General features: G+C 36.7%; 2 protein-coding genes across 6 annotated transcripts; one reads left to right on the top strand and one right to left on the bottom strand.

Moving 5' to 3' along the window:
* Nucleotides 1–755: 755 nt before the first annotated feature.
* On the top strand, nucleotides 756–5,616 carry LOC112561032 (noelin-like). Its single transcript, XM_025233171.1, has 4 exons — nucleotides 756–3,059; nucleotides 3,503–3,692; nucleotides 3,858–4,075; nucleotides 4,732–5,616. Exons 1-4 carry the CDS (start codon nucleotides 2,285–2,287, stop codon nucleotides 5,127–5,129), a joined length of 1,581 nt encoding a protein of 526 aa, XP_025088956.1. The 5' UTR covers nucleotides 756–2,284; the 3' UTR covers nucleotides 5,130–5,616.
* Nucleotides 5,617–5,907: 291 nt separating this feature from the next.
* Nucleotides 5,908–16,951, bottom strand: LOC112561029 (microprocessor complex subunit DGCR8-like). Of its 5 annotated transcripts, XM_025233167.1 has the most exons (18): nucleotides 16,733–16,940; nucleotides 15,626–16,189; nucleotides 15,184–15,326; nucleotides 14,387–14,495; nucleotides 13,981–14,208; nucleotides 12,814–12,918; nucleotides 12,244–12,313; nucleotides 11,447–11,504; nucleotides 10,834–10,912; nucleotides 10,441–10,542; nucleotides 10,075–10,173; nucleotides 9,634–9,716; nucleotides 9,148–9,248; nucleotides 8,862–8,961; nucleotides 8,544–8,600; nucleotides 7,528–7,608; nucleotides 7,090–7,182; nucleotides 5,908–6,192 (listed from the first exon to the last, which is right to left on the bottom strand). In XM_025233167.1, exons 2-18 carry the CDS (start codon nucleotides 16,164–16,166, stop codon nucleotides 6,115–6,117), a joined length of 2,127 nt encoding a protein of 708 aa, XP_025088952.1. In that variant the 5' UTR covers nucleotides 16,167–16,189; nucleotides 16,733–16,940; the 3' UTR covers nucleotides 5,908–6,114. The 5 variants fall into 5 exon arrangements, with proteins under 5 accessions (XP_025088952.1, XP_025088951.1, XP_025088950.1 ...); XM_025233166.1 differs by lacking the exon at nucleotides 5,908–6,192 and having other exon boundaries at nucleotides 6,199–7,182; nucleotides 16,904–16,951; XM_025233165.1 differs by lacking the exon at nucleotides 5,908–6,192 and having other exon boundaries at nucleotides 6,199–7,182; nucleotides 15,626–16,203.
* Nucleotides 16,952–17,074: the final 123 nt, after the last annotated feature.

Below are 17,074 nucleotides of genomic sequence, written 5' to 3'. Positions count from 1 at the left end.
AAGAGAGACTGAATATCTGGCAACTTATTGTTACATTGTTTTTAATGTGCAGACTATGATGAGATTTTTTTTATAAGAAGTCACCATGCATAAATTTTTCAAAAACTTGCAAGAAGTCACAATCCTAAAAGAAAGGTCAGCTTTGTGGCTTTCTAATTTGTGCCAGATGAAAAATATATTGCATAATGCAACTAACAACCTGTTTCCTGTTTTTTGCATGCATTTTGCACTGTGAATAAATAAAATGGATAAAATCACTTTGTGTGTGGTTGGGATGTCCATACCGGAATAGTTGTGTGGGTGTGTCAGATTGCAGGTGCATCAAAAGAATGATTTTAGACCTAAGATGCTTATATGTTTTGCTGTTGTGCTCCACTTGCCTTATTCCTATTTGTAACTAGCACTTTTTTTATTTCTTTTCTCTTCGTGTTTTTTTTTTCTTTCTTGTAGCTAAGCACACTTCCAATTGGAATTGATAAAATTGGTTATTTGTCATTTATCTTCATTTATTTTATTATATATCATTTACAGCAATGATTACAAATGCCTAGCAACATCTGCAGTAAGTCTGCAAATATTCTGCTGTATTAAAAATGGTTCTTCATATGCTGACTGCATATCAGACTAAACAACGGATGAGACAATGACATTGACCAACTTTATTCGTCCCAGTGGGCAATTTGAACATGGGAAGGGGCTCTAGTCACAATAGTAAAGTTAGAAATAAAAACAGAAATCAAGTTTATCGCAAGGTGCAGTGTTTAAAGAAAAAAAAAAGAAAAACATTATGGGCAAGTGACAAACGTATGTGTATATATATACCAAATAACTTGCATCAAGGATATTCATGTGTGCACCTACATCACACACCAATGACATTCATCTGAGGTTGTGCAGCATGACTGAATGAAGGGACTACAGAGGGTGATTGACACCAGATTTGCATTGCTGGAGTGTTTGTGTTTTTATACATAAAATTTCCATTAAACCATACGGACCTTCGGTGTACAGAAAGGAATTGCAAACATCATGTAGTTCAGCATTTTCCCTGGCGCATAGACCAACAGTGCAACAACATGATAGACCTGCAAAGTGGTGAAGGGTCGATAAAGTTCTACCTCAATTTTGCCATGCTGTAGTTCTTTACTTTAAGCCTAAGGAAAGAAGGTGAAACTGTGTGGATTGAATGTGACACCCATGCCTGCAGCTGTCTTGTGGGTTAGGAGGCATGTTATCAATGAATACAGAAACCACTTTCCCCTCTAAATTTTACAAGCAGTTTTACTGGTGAAAATATACATGAATATTGCCAGTCAGCACAATCATAAACTTCTCATATTTTATCCTTAGAAAATAAATTGCATTTTTATGCTTGGAATGTAGACACAAAAGATTAGGTGAAATGATGGTGGAGGGGAAGATTGATGTTTTACGCCATGCCAGCAGCTTAGGCTACATCATGGCAAGGCAGTGACTGTAATCAGATACCACTTCACTTGAGGAGAAAGACCCCGTACCCTAGATGAGATCTGAACCCAGGACAGCCAATCCTCACTGTAGTGGTGACAGGCAGTAACCGTTGTGCCACCAGACCACCCACAAAACCATGGTAGAGAGGTAGAACAAGCGTTTACACTTGCTTTCCATATAAGAAGTTTACAAAAGATGCTTATACGTTCATGCACCTCCTTCCCCTGATACTAGTCGCTAGTCGAAGGGTAATATCGGAGACCGGGCCACACAAAGGGCAGGGGAGACACGGCCGTTCTTGAAATCCAGCTCTGTAGTAATAATAGCTCGTTGCTGCCATTACCTCTCTAGTCGCCTGCACCATCACCATTCTCTCTCGTGCAAAGGCAGCTGAGTTGTGTTCCACCCACCAACCCACCCACCCTGCATTAGCCTCAGCGCACACAATGTAACCGGCGAGCCCTGATCGAAATGTAAGCAAACGGTCGTACAACCTCATGAGACAAAAAAAAAAAAAAAAAACCACCAAGAACCCCAAAACAATTTTAGCAGGGATCAGGGCTGGCATTCTACTATAGGCCTGGAGTCTTGCTGTCTCGACCACCTCCCAGTGTGTGTGTGCGCTCGCGCACTTGCGTGTGTGCGTCCCTCTCTCCCATTTCTCTCTCTATAATCGATGATAACCGTTGGCCACATGCCAGAGTTGCAGCCAGCAAGCGGTGGTCATACATTATAGCTTCACTTATTCTTCCTACGACCTACCGATTCCCTGACTCCCGCAGCAGGCAGGGACGGGACAACAACAACCTCCACCATGGACCGACACCAGTGGCTGTGCAACTTACTTTTTGTCACTTCCTTCCTCACATTCAGACCTACGGTCGGGTCTGGGACGAATCACTTCAAAAGCGACCGATGCGAATACGATATTGACCTCGAAAAAAATTCCGTTCGCGCCGTGTGCGAAGGTGAGTCGTCTCACGTGCAAGTATACGCCAAAACCGCCACCGTCAACGCCGCCAACGTCGATGCGACAGAAAGGATAAAATATTCTGCACACAGACCGGGAGGAGGAGGTGGTGGTGGAAAAGCTGCGCAGGACTGGAACGGGATGGAGTTTCCCGGCCAAGCTCCCTTGCTGCCGGCCAGCTTTCTGAACGCCTCTAACGTGCTGAAGGATATTCAGCAAAACCTGGGTGTGGGCGCCGTGGCCATGGCCAACATCACGGCGATGCTGAATCGCGCCGACGCGACCCTTCGGAGCGATCTGGAGGCCCTGGGGAGACTGGAGTCGCAGCCGGCGGCGTTCCGGGAGAGCGTGGCGGCGGCGTTCCGCAACCAGTACAATTTCATGAAGACCCTCATCCTGACACAAAACGCCGAGTTGACGAAACTCATCCATGCCGTGGACCGGCTGGCCGGCGTGGCCAGGGACAGCATCCAGAACACCATCGACCTTTACGCCCGCACCACCTCGCAGCTGATTCAGGTCAACCAAACCATGCTAGTCATGCGCAAGATGTTCTACAGTGACATCAGAAGACAGAAGGAAAAAAGCTCGGAGGAAATCAAAAGCGAGAAGAAAATAGGTAAAACTTTTTGTTCGTTTGCACCAGTCTTTTTTATTTTCTTGAGGAGGCTGGGTGGTGCAGCAGTTACTCGCCGCCAAAGCAGCAGAATCTTGTGTTGTAGGTTCGGATCTTGTTTCAGCCACATTGTTCTTCTCTGTACGTGGGAGCTATTTACACGGTCGGGTGATTTGCTGCATCCTCCAAGATAACAGTCGACTGCTTAAAGTCGGACGACTGGGGGTAAAAGTTCAATGAATCAGGGTTTAAGAACTTCTGAGAATGTCAATCGAAGTTCGATGAAATCGTTGATTGTAGGTGATGTGAGTTCCTACAACTAGCTCTTGCCTCGATGTTTAAAGTATTGTGCGAGTTCCCCTTTAGATGCTGCGGGTTTTACATTCACGCGCATATCATACGTTATTAAAACATAACTGGTCAACAATTTTGACCTGTACTTTCAGACGAGTGCCCTCGCATCATTTCTGCTATTGGGACTGGTGAAAAGTTGTCCGTGCAGTGGGAGAATGGTGTGGTGATGCGTGATCCAACGGCTAGCCAAGAACGTCTGTGGGTCATGACAGGAGGAGACACCTCCGATCAGCTGCTTCAGTATGACTCCGAACTGGATCTTCGCTATCACCTGGTTTCCAGGTGTGTAAACCATTTGACTTTATTTAATCACAAAGCAAAACTTAGAATGGTCACGTACAACCCTGACGTCAGTGATGTTAATTTCATGTGCATGGCGATGTTTGTATGCCACGTATCTAGAGGATGGAAAATACTAGCAACCTAAAAATAATGTTGTCTGTGCAGGCAGTACTCCCTACCGTTTTACTGTGAGGGCACAGGACATGTTGTGTACCGCCGATCCCTGTACTGTCACAAAGCTGGGACTCGATCCATTTTAAAATACAACCTGAAAAGGGGTTCGACGGCTGCCGAAATAGAGCTACCCTCTGCTGGCATTGGCAACACTTTCCCCTATCGGTTTCGACTCAAAAGCGACATCGATCTGGCTGTGGATGAAATGGGTATGTTTAATTATGCAATACTGATGTAAATAGCTGGTCAATAACCGCTGGGGAAACTTTGTTCTTAACAAAACCCTGAACCTTCATGGGACCAGCCGTTAGAGAGATTGGGGGAAAGCTGCAGATTATGTAGTTTTCCATTGTTATGAAAAGTGCAACATCTTTTACACTGTTATGACTTGTAGCAGATCAATTAATCACTGCTCGAACTGCAAAAGCAAACATAACCAGATGACTTAATTCAAACAACTGCATTAGCACTGACTGCAGCTTTTCAAACTTTTGTTACTTGATTACACTCTGCACTTCAGAATAGCATAATGCAGAACACAAAAATCTACTTAGGAAATGCCTGATAACCAGCCGGTGAATACAAATTACTAGACTAGAATCAAGTTGTGCCATTTATATTCTAAAATGCTCTGCATCAAAATTTGTGAAATACACAATGATGATATGCATAATTTTCATCTTTTCTTTTAGATGATTTAGTGAACTGCCCATTCCTTTGCTATTGACAAAGGATTGTTGACTTTAATTAATCATTGCTTTATGATTAAAATAAGGCTAATTTACAACAGAACCCAAACATAATGATTTCAAGGAGTATTAATTACAAAGTTCAAGTTTGTACTAATTAAGACCTTTGTTCACAGGTCTTTGGGTGGTCTACACTACAAAAGAAGCTGTGGGGAAAATGATCATCAGCAAATTAAATCCCCGCACCCTATCTATTGAAAAGACATGGATGACAAGCTTTCCAAAGCAACTTGTCGGTAACACCTTCATGATATGTGGTGTATTGTATGCAACAAACTCGCACACAGACACACCAACTTTCATACGATACATATATGACACAAACACTCAGCAGGAGACTGTGTATGAAAGCGCCAAAATAAGTTTCCCGAATGCTGTTGATTACAACTCCACAGCACAGGCAAACAGTGTCATGCTAGATTACAATCCTTATGAAAAGAAACTGTACAGCTGGAGTAAAACAAACATTGAAATGTTTCCTGTGTATTTTAAAATGCCGCTTGACAAGAACTAAAGATAAACCGAATCAGAAGTCATGTTTTAAAGACAAAGCATAATAGCATTCCAGTGCATAGCTTAGTATCTTTGATTGTTTTTTTTAGATCACTGAAAAATTTTGAGTAAACTTTAAGACATCTTTAAAATTATCTGCTCAGAGGAGTAGTCAAGTTATGTAAGTTGTTTTCATTTAACCAAATTATTTAACAAGAAGGTGTGAATGAGTAATGTGACAAGATATTAGCTTATGATCACATTTTGATCAGGAGCTTTAATGCTGGGCTAAAAAGACACCGTGTGCCACTTTTTGATCAATAATTAAATTCTTAATTGGTGGCCAGATTTATGCAGGGGAATTTCTTATCAAACCTTAATTATAACAGCAATGTTCATCTTACATGAAGTAAGCTTTATGAGGCTTATTGTAAGTTAGATATTGTACTATTTAATTTAATGGGCTAGTGTCTGTGAAATGGATGTGCTGCTTTGTCGTATAAGATCTGTGTGATCTTAAGAAAAAAGCAAACATGCCACATGCATATTTTACTTTCAGACTCAAGCACTTTGCAACCTTCATCACAATGACAGTTCCCTGTCAGAACTTTTCCTTTCTTGTCACATAAACATTGTCTATGATTTATCAATGAAACACCTTTCAATTTTAATTTCTAATTTCAATTTTAATAGTGATGCTTTTAAAAACACTTAATACTTTCCTCCTTCACATATTCGTGGTCTAGTATTGTGAAATATTCTATCCATAAACTTTTATTCAAGCAGAAGACCACTCTTACTTTTAATTGCACTTTTTTTAATTAATTTCTAAGTTTCCAAAAATACATTAACAGAAAAACAAATAAAATCTACTACTTGTTTTGACAATGAGCATGTCCATTATAAAAAGGTACAAAGATACGTGCCTCTTCACCAAGATCTTGGCCCCAATTTTAAACAATGTTAAAGTGAGCTAATGACACCATTGGCCATTTTTTGATGGTTGATTACAGGTCTACACTTGAGACCTTGCTTGGAAGATTTGCACTAAGCACCAACATTCGACCTCTGGATCTGATGGCTTCCTAAAAGTAAAAAAGAAAAAGAATACAGTAAAATACATAAAATACATTATTTTGAAAATAATGCAAGGGAGTTATAAATGATATGATAGAAAAGACTAGTAGAATGCTACCTCTGTTAACCTTTAAACTTCATTTATTCTGTACGTCATTTGTACCAACAAGCAAGAAGCGAAGAAAAGAATTAAGCCTTAAACATCCTGAGAGAATTTCTTTTTGTACATGTACTGCATGAAAAAATGTCCCTGCTTCAAAAGCTTAGAAAAAAATTAAAAACCCAATACAATTAAACCCAAATAATCACATCCATCTTAGGGAGAGGTGGTGTAATGTTTAGGGACTCATTTAAAAAATAATGAGTCCATGCTATTAAAATTTTAGACAATTTGCAGTCTTTATTCTGCACTTCAGCACTCACTGACTGATATCTAGATTACTCCTGTACTCTTATCCTTTTTGCAATGACAATAATGACATCACTAAAGTTTTACATAATACAAACATTTATGTTAAAACTATATTGATGTCAGTGATTTATTCACAATACATATTAACTGTACATTACAGGGGGGAATAGGATAAGACACATCACTCAGTAAACATTATGAAAATCACATCCTGAAAAACAACCTGCCCAATAAAGCATTGCAAAGAGACCTTGCTACAAGTCCTAGGTTTAATGCCTAAAATATTTGCCATAATGTAATATCTTCCTAATGTAATTTTAAAGTGCAAGCAGAAGTGAATGTATAAGTACTAAACAGAAAACAGAGAGGGAAAAAACAAGATAGAAATATGGGTGCCTAGAAAACATGGTGATCTAAAACTTAAAATAGCAAAAGACGCTTTGTTTCCACCCAATACAAAAGGTGCCAACACAAACACAGGACCAGCCATTACCTTCTGGGCATTAAGCTGCTTCATTTCTTCTCTCAGTCTGTCCAGAATGGCTTGGTTTGGTCGATGACTCTTTACTTCATTTACTTCTTTTTTCTATGAATGCATGAGATAACAATGAGATACCATACTGATCACTGGTTACTGCGTTTCATAAATATGTATGTATTTTTGTGTACTAGACTTACCGTTTTCATTTCAAAATATGCTAAGAATGTGAAATGGTGAATAAGATCACAGAATACATGGCATTATTAAACATTTCTTTCTACAGCGAGAAGCCCACCAATTTGTGCATTCAGTCTTATCTGAGTCTGTGTGTGTGTGTGCATTCACATTTAAGCTAAATGGTTTCATTCTGCCACATATGTAAATGCATCATTCTCAATATAATATCTGTATATCTGCAAGTACTCAACACAAAATAATTTTTCAACTTACTTTTGCATTCTGTCCTCTGTCTGAGGTATTACCATAAAGACGAAGGAGGGATCCCCAGCTTGGGACATGAGGATGTAGTTTCTAAATAAAAGCAAAAGACTAAATATGTAAACGTTAGCATAATCAATGAAAGGTAGGTAGCAGTAGTCCAAATTTTATTTCCTTTGAAATGTGTGTTTCTATTATCTGTAGGAAAATACAAGAAAAACAAAAGGAAAGCAAGGTTCTTTCATTTCCAGAAGCAGAGATACAATACTTCAAAGCTGCGAAGTTGTATTTTCATCATATTATTTTGAGAATTTTTTTTCACAACTTTGCAAGCTTTATATGGTGCATATTCACACTTTTACGGAGCATGCTTTCAGCACTTACAACAGGAATAAGATATGGACAGAATATGAGGAATGGAAGAATAAACAACAGTAATGACAATGAATAGAAGACAAATATAGAAAATACACAAAGGCACAGAGCAAGAAGTTAGTTATAAAGCTATAAGAAATTTTGGTTCACATTATTTTTAAAAGCGATATACAAGTCTTTTCAAGGTATGTTATGTGAATGTTATTTTCAACAGATGTTTCATGGATACAAGTCAAAGTTTATTATATTTTTCAAAGGAAGAAATTTCTCCTAATCCTTAACACAAAGATAAAAGAATATGCAAAAAAAAAACCTGATCTTTTCCCTTTTTATACTGTCTAAACTCTAAAGTAGTTGTTTTCGTCTTCAGTACACAGAACAATAAGTAAGACCCAAAAGTAAAATACAAAATACGACAATGGGAAGTCCAATCTTTAATTTCATGTATTTTTCTCACAACGAAACAGGGGTACAATGTACCAAGAAGCATTTTGAAAATACCATATTTTGGGTGGGGGCTTTTGTTTCCGTGTCCACCACTAGGTGACTGCCAATACTTATGAAATGTCATGAAAAACGGTAAAGGAACAGAAGTCTACCCCTGTGAATAAGTAAGAATCATAAGTAGAAAAAAATGTCAAAAAAATACCAACCTGCAGAATAGCCTGGGCAGCTCTCTGCTTTCCATTCCGTTTACTTTTGGCCACCACCTAAAACAACATGCTTTGCCTTTTGTTTTCTTGGTAAAACTTGTAAAACTATAATAAGATTATTTCTAAATGTCAACAATAAATGAGAAGAATGTTTAGAAAAATATAGATAGCTGTGCAAAATAACAATTGTTGTATGTTTAATTCTTTATATTTATGTCATAGTGAATTTACTCATTAAATGAAGTAGTGAAAGGGACACTGTCAGAGGGACAAAAAGAGCAAGAAAAAGAGGAAGGTGAGAAAAAGAAAACCCCATACTGTAGCTGTGTGTTTCCCAACAGTTATGGTGAATTCACAGTTCTGATGTTTTAGTGGTTTCATATCTAAAACACATTCTGTGTCACCCATCCCATAATTCCTGGAAGAAAAATCGAAACAATTTAACATTGTTTCAAAATGCATATAATCATAACATGATTCATCACACTTATAATGCATATAAATATGTAATACATATAAATATACATACACATAAATGAAAGCATAATCAGAAAATATAAAATACAAGGTCAAAAACCAATGCCATTTTCTTGAAACCCCTCACCTGCTGAGGCATTCACGGAGAATCTGATAGGGACTTGGCTGCCCTGCTTTATTTCCTAATTCACTGATTCGAGGATCTTCAATCTTGATCTCATCAAAAAACTAAATTAGACAAAAATAAAAACATGCTTCTGTGATAATTGTATAGGAACTGGGATTTTTCACCCCTACTAACAACTAATCCGAAAAGACTTTTTTACAATATGTCATCAAAAGAAATACTACTCATGACAGGCTTAATTTTCCTTGGGAAGCACAAGACAATTAAATGGAAGTAGTTTAATTCCTGCCTATATGATGACAGCTGTTTTCACAGCATCCCAGACATCATGGATTAAGAAAAGTTCTTACATTCCCCGAATGAGTTAAAATATCCACATAAATAAATATTAAACAGTACAAGAGGCAAAGACTTACTAATAAATCATATGTGAGGGCAAATATCGACACAAAGGGATATCAAATAGTACAAGAGGCAAAGACTTACTGATAAGTCATCAGTGTTCTTCTGCAGCTGATCATCCGTCAGCATATTCATTTCAGGAATGAGAATTTTTAAGGTATTTTTAGCTGCAAATCACCCAAAGTGTCACATTATTCACCTGTCCTGTTTGGTCACTCTTATACACCAAAGTTTTTTTCAATCATAGCAAACCAGTCTCTAGAACCATGCCATCATTAAAAAGACTGGCCAGAAACTACAGAAAGATTAATTTGGTTACATAAGCTTTGTACATGCATTTTCCTTAGTTCTGAGACAAAACATGTACATTATATTTTTAACTCTAAACTGAAACTGATCATGGACATTCCATTTTGTATCCACTCTTATGTGGATATATACTTGTGTGTGCATTCCACTTGATTTAAATATAAGCCATTTATTATAAACCGATTTGCTAATCTGTTTAAAATCAACAGTACACACCTGCTTCACTTTTGGCCATTTTCTTACTTATGGCAGAGCCAGATCCATATTCCATATCATTGATCATAACAGTTGCACTATAAGGTGTTTTTGAATTTTCTGAAATGCAAAATTTAAAAATTAAACATATAAGCTGTAACATTTGAAATTGGTCAAAATACTTATTTCTGGGTGGATAGTGTAGCCTGTAAGACAGCCCAGTTTTGGTGGGTAAGACAGCAAAAGACTGACAACTCAAACAGAAATAGAGATATTAAAAAAATATCTACTAACTCACTCTTAAATAATAAATGTAGGCTTTTCTCAATGTGAAATATAATTTGAAATAATTAAAAATACAATTTTCCTGCAGGTTAGAAAACTCACCTAATTCTCTAAAAATATAAAAAGGCTGGACTTTCATCGTGTGTTGAACATACTCATGAAGAATGCAGACATATGATTTGCCAGATGGATTGAGAAAAAACTCTGGAAAATGAAACATGATACTGATGCATACAGAAATATTCTCCCTCAGCCACCTTTACTGGTCACATTTTCCTAAAATTCACAAGTCTGATGAACTATAAATATCCAGTATCTACACCTTCAAAACCTCTGATCAATTTAAGCCAGCTTCATTTCAAATATGCACTGCAGCTTTATACTCCAACAGACAGAAATACATCAGAACATGAAAATAATGTTATAGTCTAAAAAAAAAAAAAAAGGGAAACAGAAAAATAAACTGGTCCAAAATTGGTGAAAACGTACACTAACCTTTACCCTTGTTCTTTTTCTTCTCCCTCGATGCTGCTGATGGAGGGAGTGAACAAGTGATGAGTTTTGTGCTGGATGGCTGCCATGGGTGATAAAAGGAGGTTAACTTTCACTTCACTTTATTTATTTAACTAGGCAATTTGCAAAACAATGACTGAAAATGATGCAAGATTTGAGTGAGAACTCAGTTGCAGCATCATGATAAGCATGCAGAATTAGTATCATTAAGAAAATGTATGGTCACAAGCTAATAATTCCTGTGGAATAACTGAAACACAAATGCTGCAAATCTTCACTGTGTGTAGCCTTTAACTCTAAATCTTATTGTTCAATTAAAAAAAATAATAAAGGATTACTGAGATCTGCTTTTTATCATATATCTTGCTTTAAAAACATCTAAAGAAATCTAAACTTATAACCTTAATTTGCAATCATATAAATATACCTATATAAAAACACAATCCTTTTATCTGTGTATGAAACATTTCATTGTGGGACATCACAGTTCTACAAATCAGTTTTATTTAAGTTAAAACTATGTAATTTCTATCACTCATTTTCTTAAATTTTTTTTTAAATGCTATTGAAAAAAGGATAGTGTGGAAAAACTTACCAGTTCAGGACGTGACTGCTTCTTTGATTCCATGTACTTACGACGATCACGCCATGTTCTATAGAATCAAAAGAAAGACTGATATATTACAGTCTACTCAGTTATTATGTTTACAGCTCAAAATGCAACATGTCTCATTAGCAGGCAGGAAAGCTTTTGGCCTTTCGAGTGTTTCATAACTCAAATGGTTAATATTCAAGTATCTGTTGTAGGTTAATGAAGAGTTATTGAGCTAGAGCTGTAGGCTCAATCTTAGGGAGTCTTGTCTCAGTCTTATGGTCTTCATTTTTCTAGAGGAATGATCAGAATTCGGACTGTGTTTAGAGTGAGTGTGATCACACAGTTATGTCAACCATTTGAACACCCCTTTAAAACATTAAAGCATTATAAAGAAATGATATTACAGAAATAAGAGTAACTACCTTTAGAATTTCAGCCTGGGTAATTAAAAGAATGGCTTCATTTAAGCCTGGTAAAGATATATTTTTTGCAAGTACATTGTTGGTCATCTGACAATCTAACAAAAAAATAAGTAAGAACTTTCCTTATTAAAATACTAGTCAATCCAATCCCATTGTTTCCTTTTTAACAGGTGATCTGAAGTTTCCTAACACTTCTATTCATTTGGAAAATGAGAATTAAGCAAAAAATGTCTAGCATTGGGAACATCACAGGTGAGGCTGACTGTGCTATTGCTGGCACATAAGAATTTTTTTAATTTTGCTAGTTTGACAAATCACAACCAACCAAATATTCTCAGGATCTGCCTAAAACACATGATTTCACCACACACTTACTTATATCGCTGAACAGTAACTGTTTTGAATTCAAATAACTGTTTGCAGTAGTCTCGAACTTTGAGATAATCTGAAAAGAACAAATTTCTTGCAAAACTTCATATATACATGAAAATGACAAAACGTTAGTATGGTTACACATAAACTTAAGGATATTTCTGTGTCAGCAGAATCCTATAATTTCATGTAATAGTGCACTCATACATTTGTATATTCACTTCTTGTGTACGAGTAAGCATGCCCGTGTTAATGCATTAACACTTCTTTCTTTCCCAAAGTCTCTATACCCTATACTACTAACCTAACCATTTAGTTGTATGCTCTATCATCATACCATAAGTTAACTTTTTTGTTGCTGTTGCTGTTTTCATACTATTTCCAAACTGAAAAGACAATAATAGTGGATTATATACTTTCTCAATATTTCCCTTTGCTTCAGCTTGATGGAAATATGACACCAAACACCATTAAAACCTTTTGAAATAAATTTTGTGAATTACAAACATGTACATATAAATCAAGTGTTTTTCAATCATTTTCTCAAAATGCAACAAAACAAGATGAACTTACCTAGGGAAGTTTCTTTCTTCATTTCATCTGCAGACTTAATCTTTACACTTGGAAAGCAGTTAACAAGATCAGACTGCGAGGTACGTGCCTCTAGAGTAACCACATCTGCAAAATAAATAAGTACAGTCTCAACATGTTACCCCGCCAACCCTGCATCTTGCCATACTTTGTGGCAGAATAGGTATCTCTTAGACTTACCCCTAGTTGTTATCCACCCACTGTATGTTGTCATCCTTGCCTCTAGCATACCATTTGTGTTGGGCAGATGGTGGCAAGATAATGAGTTGGGACTATATAAAGATTCAACTGCATGTATTAAATGTCATTTACTTTCCATGCCTTTAAGGGGAGAGAATGGGGATGAAAAAAAAAAATCCCTATAATACTAACTGAAAAGGGAACAGTCACCTGAAATTTAAAAAATGCTTGAGGTATAATTATCCTGGTTTATTTTACCAAAAAGATAATAATTATCCATGTTTCCAAAGCTGAATTTATATTAGGATTTGATGCAAGGCACATTTCTATTTCAAAAGGTATAAAAAGAAAAAAATTAATCACCATGTTATGCCCTGCATCTGCTGTCTGCATAAGCACGTTCAGCTGTTTAATGCTGATTAGTATGCTTACATTTTATGGAAACTTATTAGCCTTTGAACTCACCATGTATAATGGTATGCTTGTTGGATTTATGCAAAGCAAGTAAATATTTAACAAAACTAAAAGTTGCACGAACTTTCTTGAAATTCATTATAATATTTTTTCATTAACAAACATTTTGTGTAAGCTTGTTATGTTTTTGTCAGTTGCTCCAGTCACTGACATCACTTCATGCAGCACTTCAAGATAAACTATTCAATGGGATTTATTGCATTAATGTCCTTCTATTGATCATAGTTCAACATCTGTCGCTAGTTATCTTCTTAATGCTGAAAGCAAACTGAAGCTTAAGGCTTGGCTATGCAATAAAGCATCGTATGCCTTGTATTATGAAAGTATAAATATTAATATTTTTACTATCATGGAGTTTAACTTGGTTTGTGACCTATCCCTATCCTCTAGAACTCCAATAAATGTCACTTCAAGTCAGGGAATTAATAAGAATGATAAAATGTACACTATCATTCAAACAAATTTAAAAAAAAAAAAAAACAAAACTTAAAAGACCTTTGCCAGTTGTGTCAGTTGTGCTGTCCTGTTTTACATTTAGTTCTTGTTGTGCTACACTCCTGAGGTCTTTTGTGTTTGGTTCAGTGTTTTCTACACTGCTACACTTTTGTGGCTGTGTGACTGCTGAAACTGCCTCTCCATTTCCATTCTGTTTCAAATCGTTCACTTCAAGGCTGTCAGATGCTGGAGCTTCAAGACAAGGAGTGGGTTCCTGTTCTTCAATCTCTGCAAGTGTGCAAGTGTTCAATTTTATGGAAAATGCCTTTATAATATCCCAAAATAGTAAACAATGCTTTGTTTGGATAAGACTTCTTATGTGTACATTATGCTTTTGTTGACAAAACATATCTCTCACCCAACATCATGAGGCATGGTATGCCAGGAGTTGAACATGACTTCATACCTGCTTTTGTTTCAGCTTTGCCTTCTTGTGCTTGCTCTTGCTGTCTCTCTTTCTCTAGTTCTTGGCGATATTTCAAACATGGAATAGCACTAACAGGAATGTCATGTTTCTGTCAGATTAAGAAATTTTGTTTTTAAATCCAATGGGTGATCTCACTTCTGCATTAATCACAAATATATGCATATACAGCACTATAATATTCAAACAATAAGGTAAAGTGGATAGCTTCTGTTGGTGAAAAAGACTTCTGGAACACTCAATTTTACAGGCAATAATTCTGTTTATAATAATGAGTGTTTCCCATCATATAGAAATATATATAAATCATGTAAGAGTGTTCCAAATCATGTAAATGAAATTTGCCTAGTGGGTCTGAAAACAAAAACATTTTCGTCTGAAAATGTAAGACTAAAACTGGCAGTCTTATCACACAAGACACTGTGTGCAATTAACTGGACATGAAAGGTGATTACCATTGCCATCACTTGATATCAAATGTCAGCAAATGCATAAAACTATGACATCAGGGTAAAAGAGTCATTATAGTATTAGTGAATGTACACTGCCACTGCTGTGCATTTTTTTCTTCCTTCTGATCAGAAAGATTCTTTAACAAAGTTTCAATAAAAAATATCAGACAGGGGAGGGGGATTGAGGGCTAAACTCGCCAACAATTTTAACCGTGGGTCTTAAAAAAAACCCCTACACTTTATGAATGGGAAACTCTTAACAATGACATCTCAGTAAAAGCCTTCTCCATTAAAGTACTTCACAAATAAAGAGCAATAAATTCTTACCCGAGCAGAGCCCGAGCCCAAAAAGTATGGTTGTGCTAAAGTGCAGACTCGAGACTCACGGTGAAGATAAACAGGCATGCCACTGTTATGTGTGACAACAATCCATCCTTCGGGCAGTATGTCAAAAGGGTCATGCCCTCTCTCTGCACAAAACACAATGATCTTATGACAATCAAGAAGCCACAAGATTTACAGTATATTCCAATTCTTTAGATTTTGCAATTTCTATATTAACAAACAATGGTTACCTTCACTATTCGAGAAAATGTAGGATACATATTAATATTGCAAACTGATCTTTCTTTTCGTGAAAGACAGAAAACAATAAGTGAAAAAATAAACATGTGATTTTAACTTAGAGATAGTCCCTGGGGGTGAGTCTACAATGCAATGTGCAAAATTAAAAAAAAAACTGATTTCACTGTCTTAAACTGCATCTTACCAACAAGTACAACTTTCTCCCTTTCTATAGGTTTCTGCAGTCCAGAGATTGAGTCCTTAGTAATACCCTCCTCCAGCAATGCATAAAGTTCGCTGTCATCAAGAGAGTCATCACTGTCCTGCTCATTTTCCTCTTTCCCATCGTCATCTGCTGCAACTTCATCAATAATTTCAAACTCATGTGTTCCATATTTTTCCATTCTTTCCTCATCTTCTATATGAAGAGGAAGTGGACACATGTTTTTCTCACTTGAAGGTGAATCTACCATGTCACCATCATCATCATCCTTGGAATCTGCTACAGAGGAACCACCAGAATCTGCACAACCAACATGCTCTGTTTCCTGTTCATATGTCAGGCGAGGTATTTTTGCAGGTGGCTCTGCATTTATCTCGGCTTCATCTTTATCCTCAGAAGAATGTTTTAATGTGTTTCCATGACTCATATTTATTGTCTGGAATTCCATCTGTGAAGATGGTGGTGAATTTCCACATTCCTGCGATGATTCATCGGGCGTTGGGTAAACTTCCTCAGTATCCATTACTGTTGTTGGTCTATCTTTGACTTGTGTCGCAGATTTTTAAAAAAGCAACGAAAATTTATAAGAAATAGAAAACAAACTAAAACGAAAGTTTATGGACTGATAAGTAAATCTATTCTCAACGAAAATGAATGTAATTTATTTTTAATGTGCATGTCTATTTGATTTTAAGTTAATAAGTGTTAGGGTTGTTAATGCGCTTACAAGGTAGACAGGTGAGGGTCAGGTATAAATGTGTTACTCTGATGGCTCGCGCGATGCCATGTTTCAGTGCTTTAACAGAAGCGTTCGCTACGACCTCAATGAACAGAGAAAATGAGCTGAGCAGATTAACCAGAAGGTTGTGTGCCGATAATAAACTCTTTAATGAACTGAGTGAAACCGAAAGGCATAATTTGGGTTTGCGTCGGTTAAAGTTATGCCTAGCAGATAAAGTTCCTTACGTTGCGTGCCAACATGGTAATGCATGTGTTTCTCTGTTAATATGTACCAGCTTTTGCATTAGACTAGGGAGTTGACTGTGTCAGTGTGTAATGATACAAAATAGGAGTAGATATAAGATTTACCTTTTGGTTCACTTTTTATATCTACTTCAGTCTAACGCACCAAAATTTCCTACTTCATGCTCATTTTCTTTCAAGAGACTACAATTTCATTGCCCTGCGTGATAATACTGGAAATAAAATACTGTTTTCTCGGATAGACGAATCTCCCTAGTTCAGATGTAAACACCATACCCAAGTCTGTGCACCGTACACTTCCATAACATCCGGCGGAAGTAGAGCACTTGGGGAGGTACTCCGATAATGATGACGTTTGCAATGTTGCTAATCAACATCTCGTCTAGGAACTATACATATAAATTTTATCATAAAATATTTCAAGAAAGGATGGACTGTTGTGTTGTT

The sequence above is a fragment of the Pomacea canaliculata genome, linkage group LG4 (genome assembly GCF_003073045.1).
Source record: "Pomacea canaliculata isolate SZHN2017 linkage group LG4, ASM307304v1, whole genome shotgun sequence".
Lineage (NCBI taxonomy): Eukaryota > Metazoa > Mollusca > Gastropoda > Architaenioglossa > Ampullariidae > Pomacea > Pomacea canaliculata.
The sequence above is the reverse complement of the archived record's forward strand: the minus strand, read 5'-3'. Positions and strand labels throughout refer to the sequence as shown.

What these genes read in the sequence shown, in the direction of transcription:
- LOC112561032 (XM_025233171.1), top strand. Translation starts at nt 2,285, where the DNA reads ATGGACCGACACCAGTGGCTGTGCAACTTACTTTTTGTCACTTCCTTC. An exon ending in CAAAAGCGAGAAGAAAATAG is followed by an intron (nt 3,060 to 3,502) that starts GTAAAACTTTTT and finishes CTGTACTTTCAG; the next exon opens with ACGAGTGCCCTCGCATCATT. An exon ending in TCTGGCTGTGGATGAAATGG is followed by an intron (nt 4,076 to 4,731) that starts GTATGTTTAATT and finishes CTTTGTTCACAG; the next exon opens with GTCTTTGGGTGGTCTACACT.
- LOC112561029 (XM_025233166.1), bottom strand. Translation starts at nt 16,166, where the DNA reads ATGGATACTGAGGAAGTTTACCCAACGCCCGATGAATCATCGCAGGAA. An exon ending in GGAGAAAGTTGTACTTGTTG is followed by an intron (nt 15,327 to 15,625) that starts GTAAGATGCAGT and finishes TGTTTTGTGCAG; the next exon opens with AGAGAGGGCATGACCCTTTT. An exon ending in AGAACACTGATGACTTATCA is followed by an intron (nt 9,249 to 9,633) that starts GTAAGTCTTTGC and finishes TGTCTAATTTAG; the next exon opens with TTTTTTGATGAGATCAAGAT.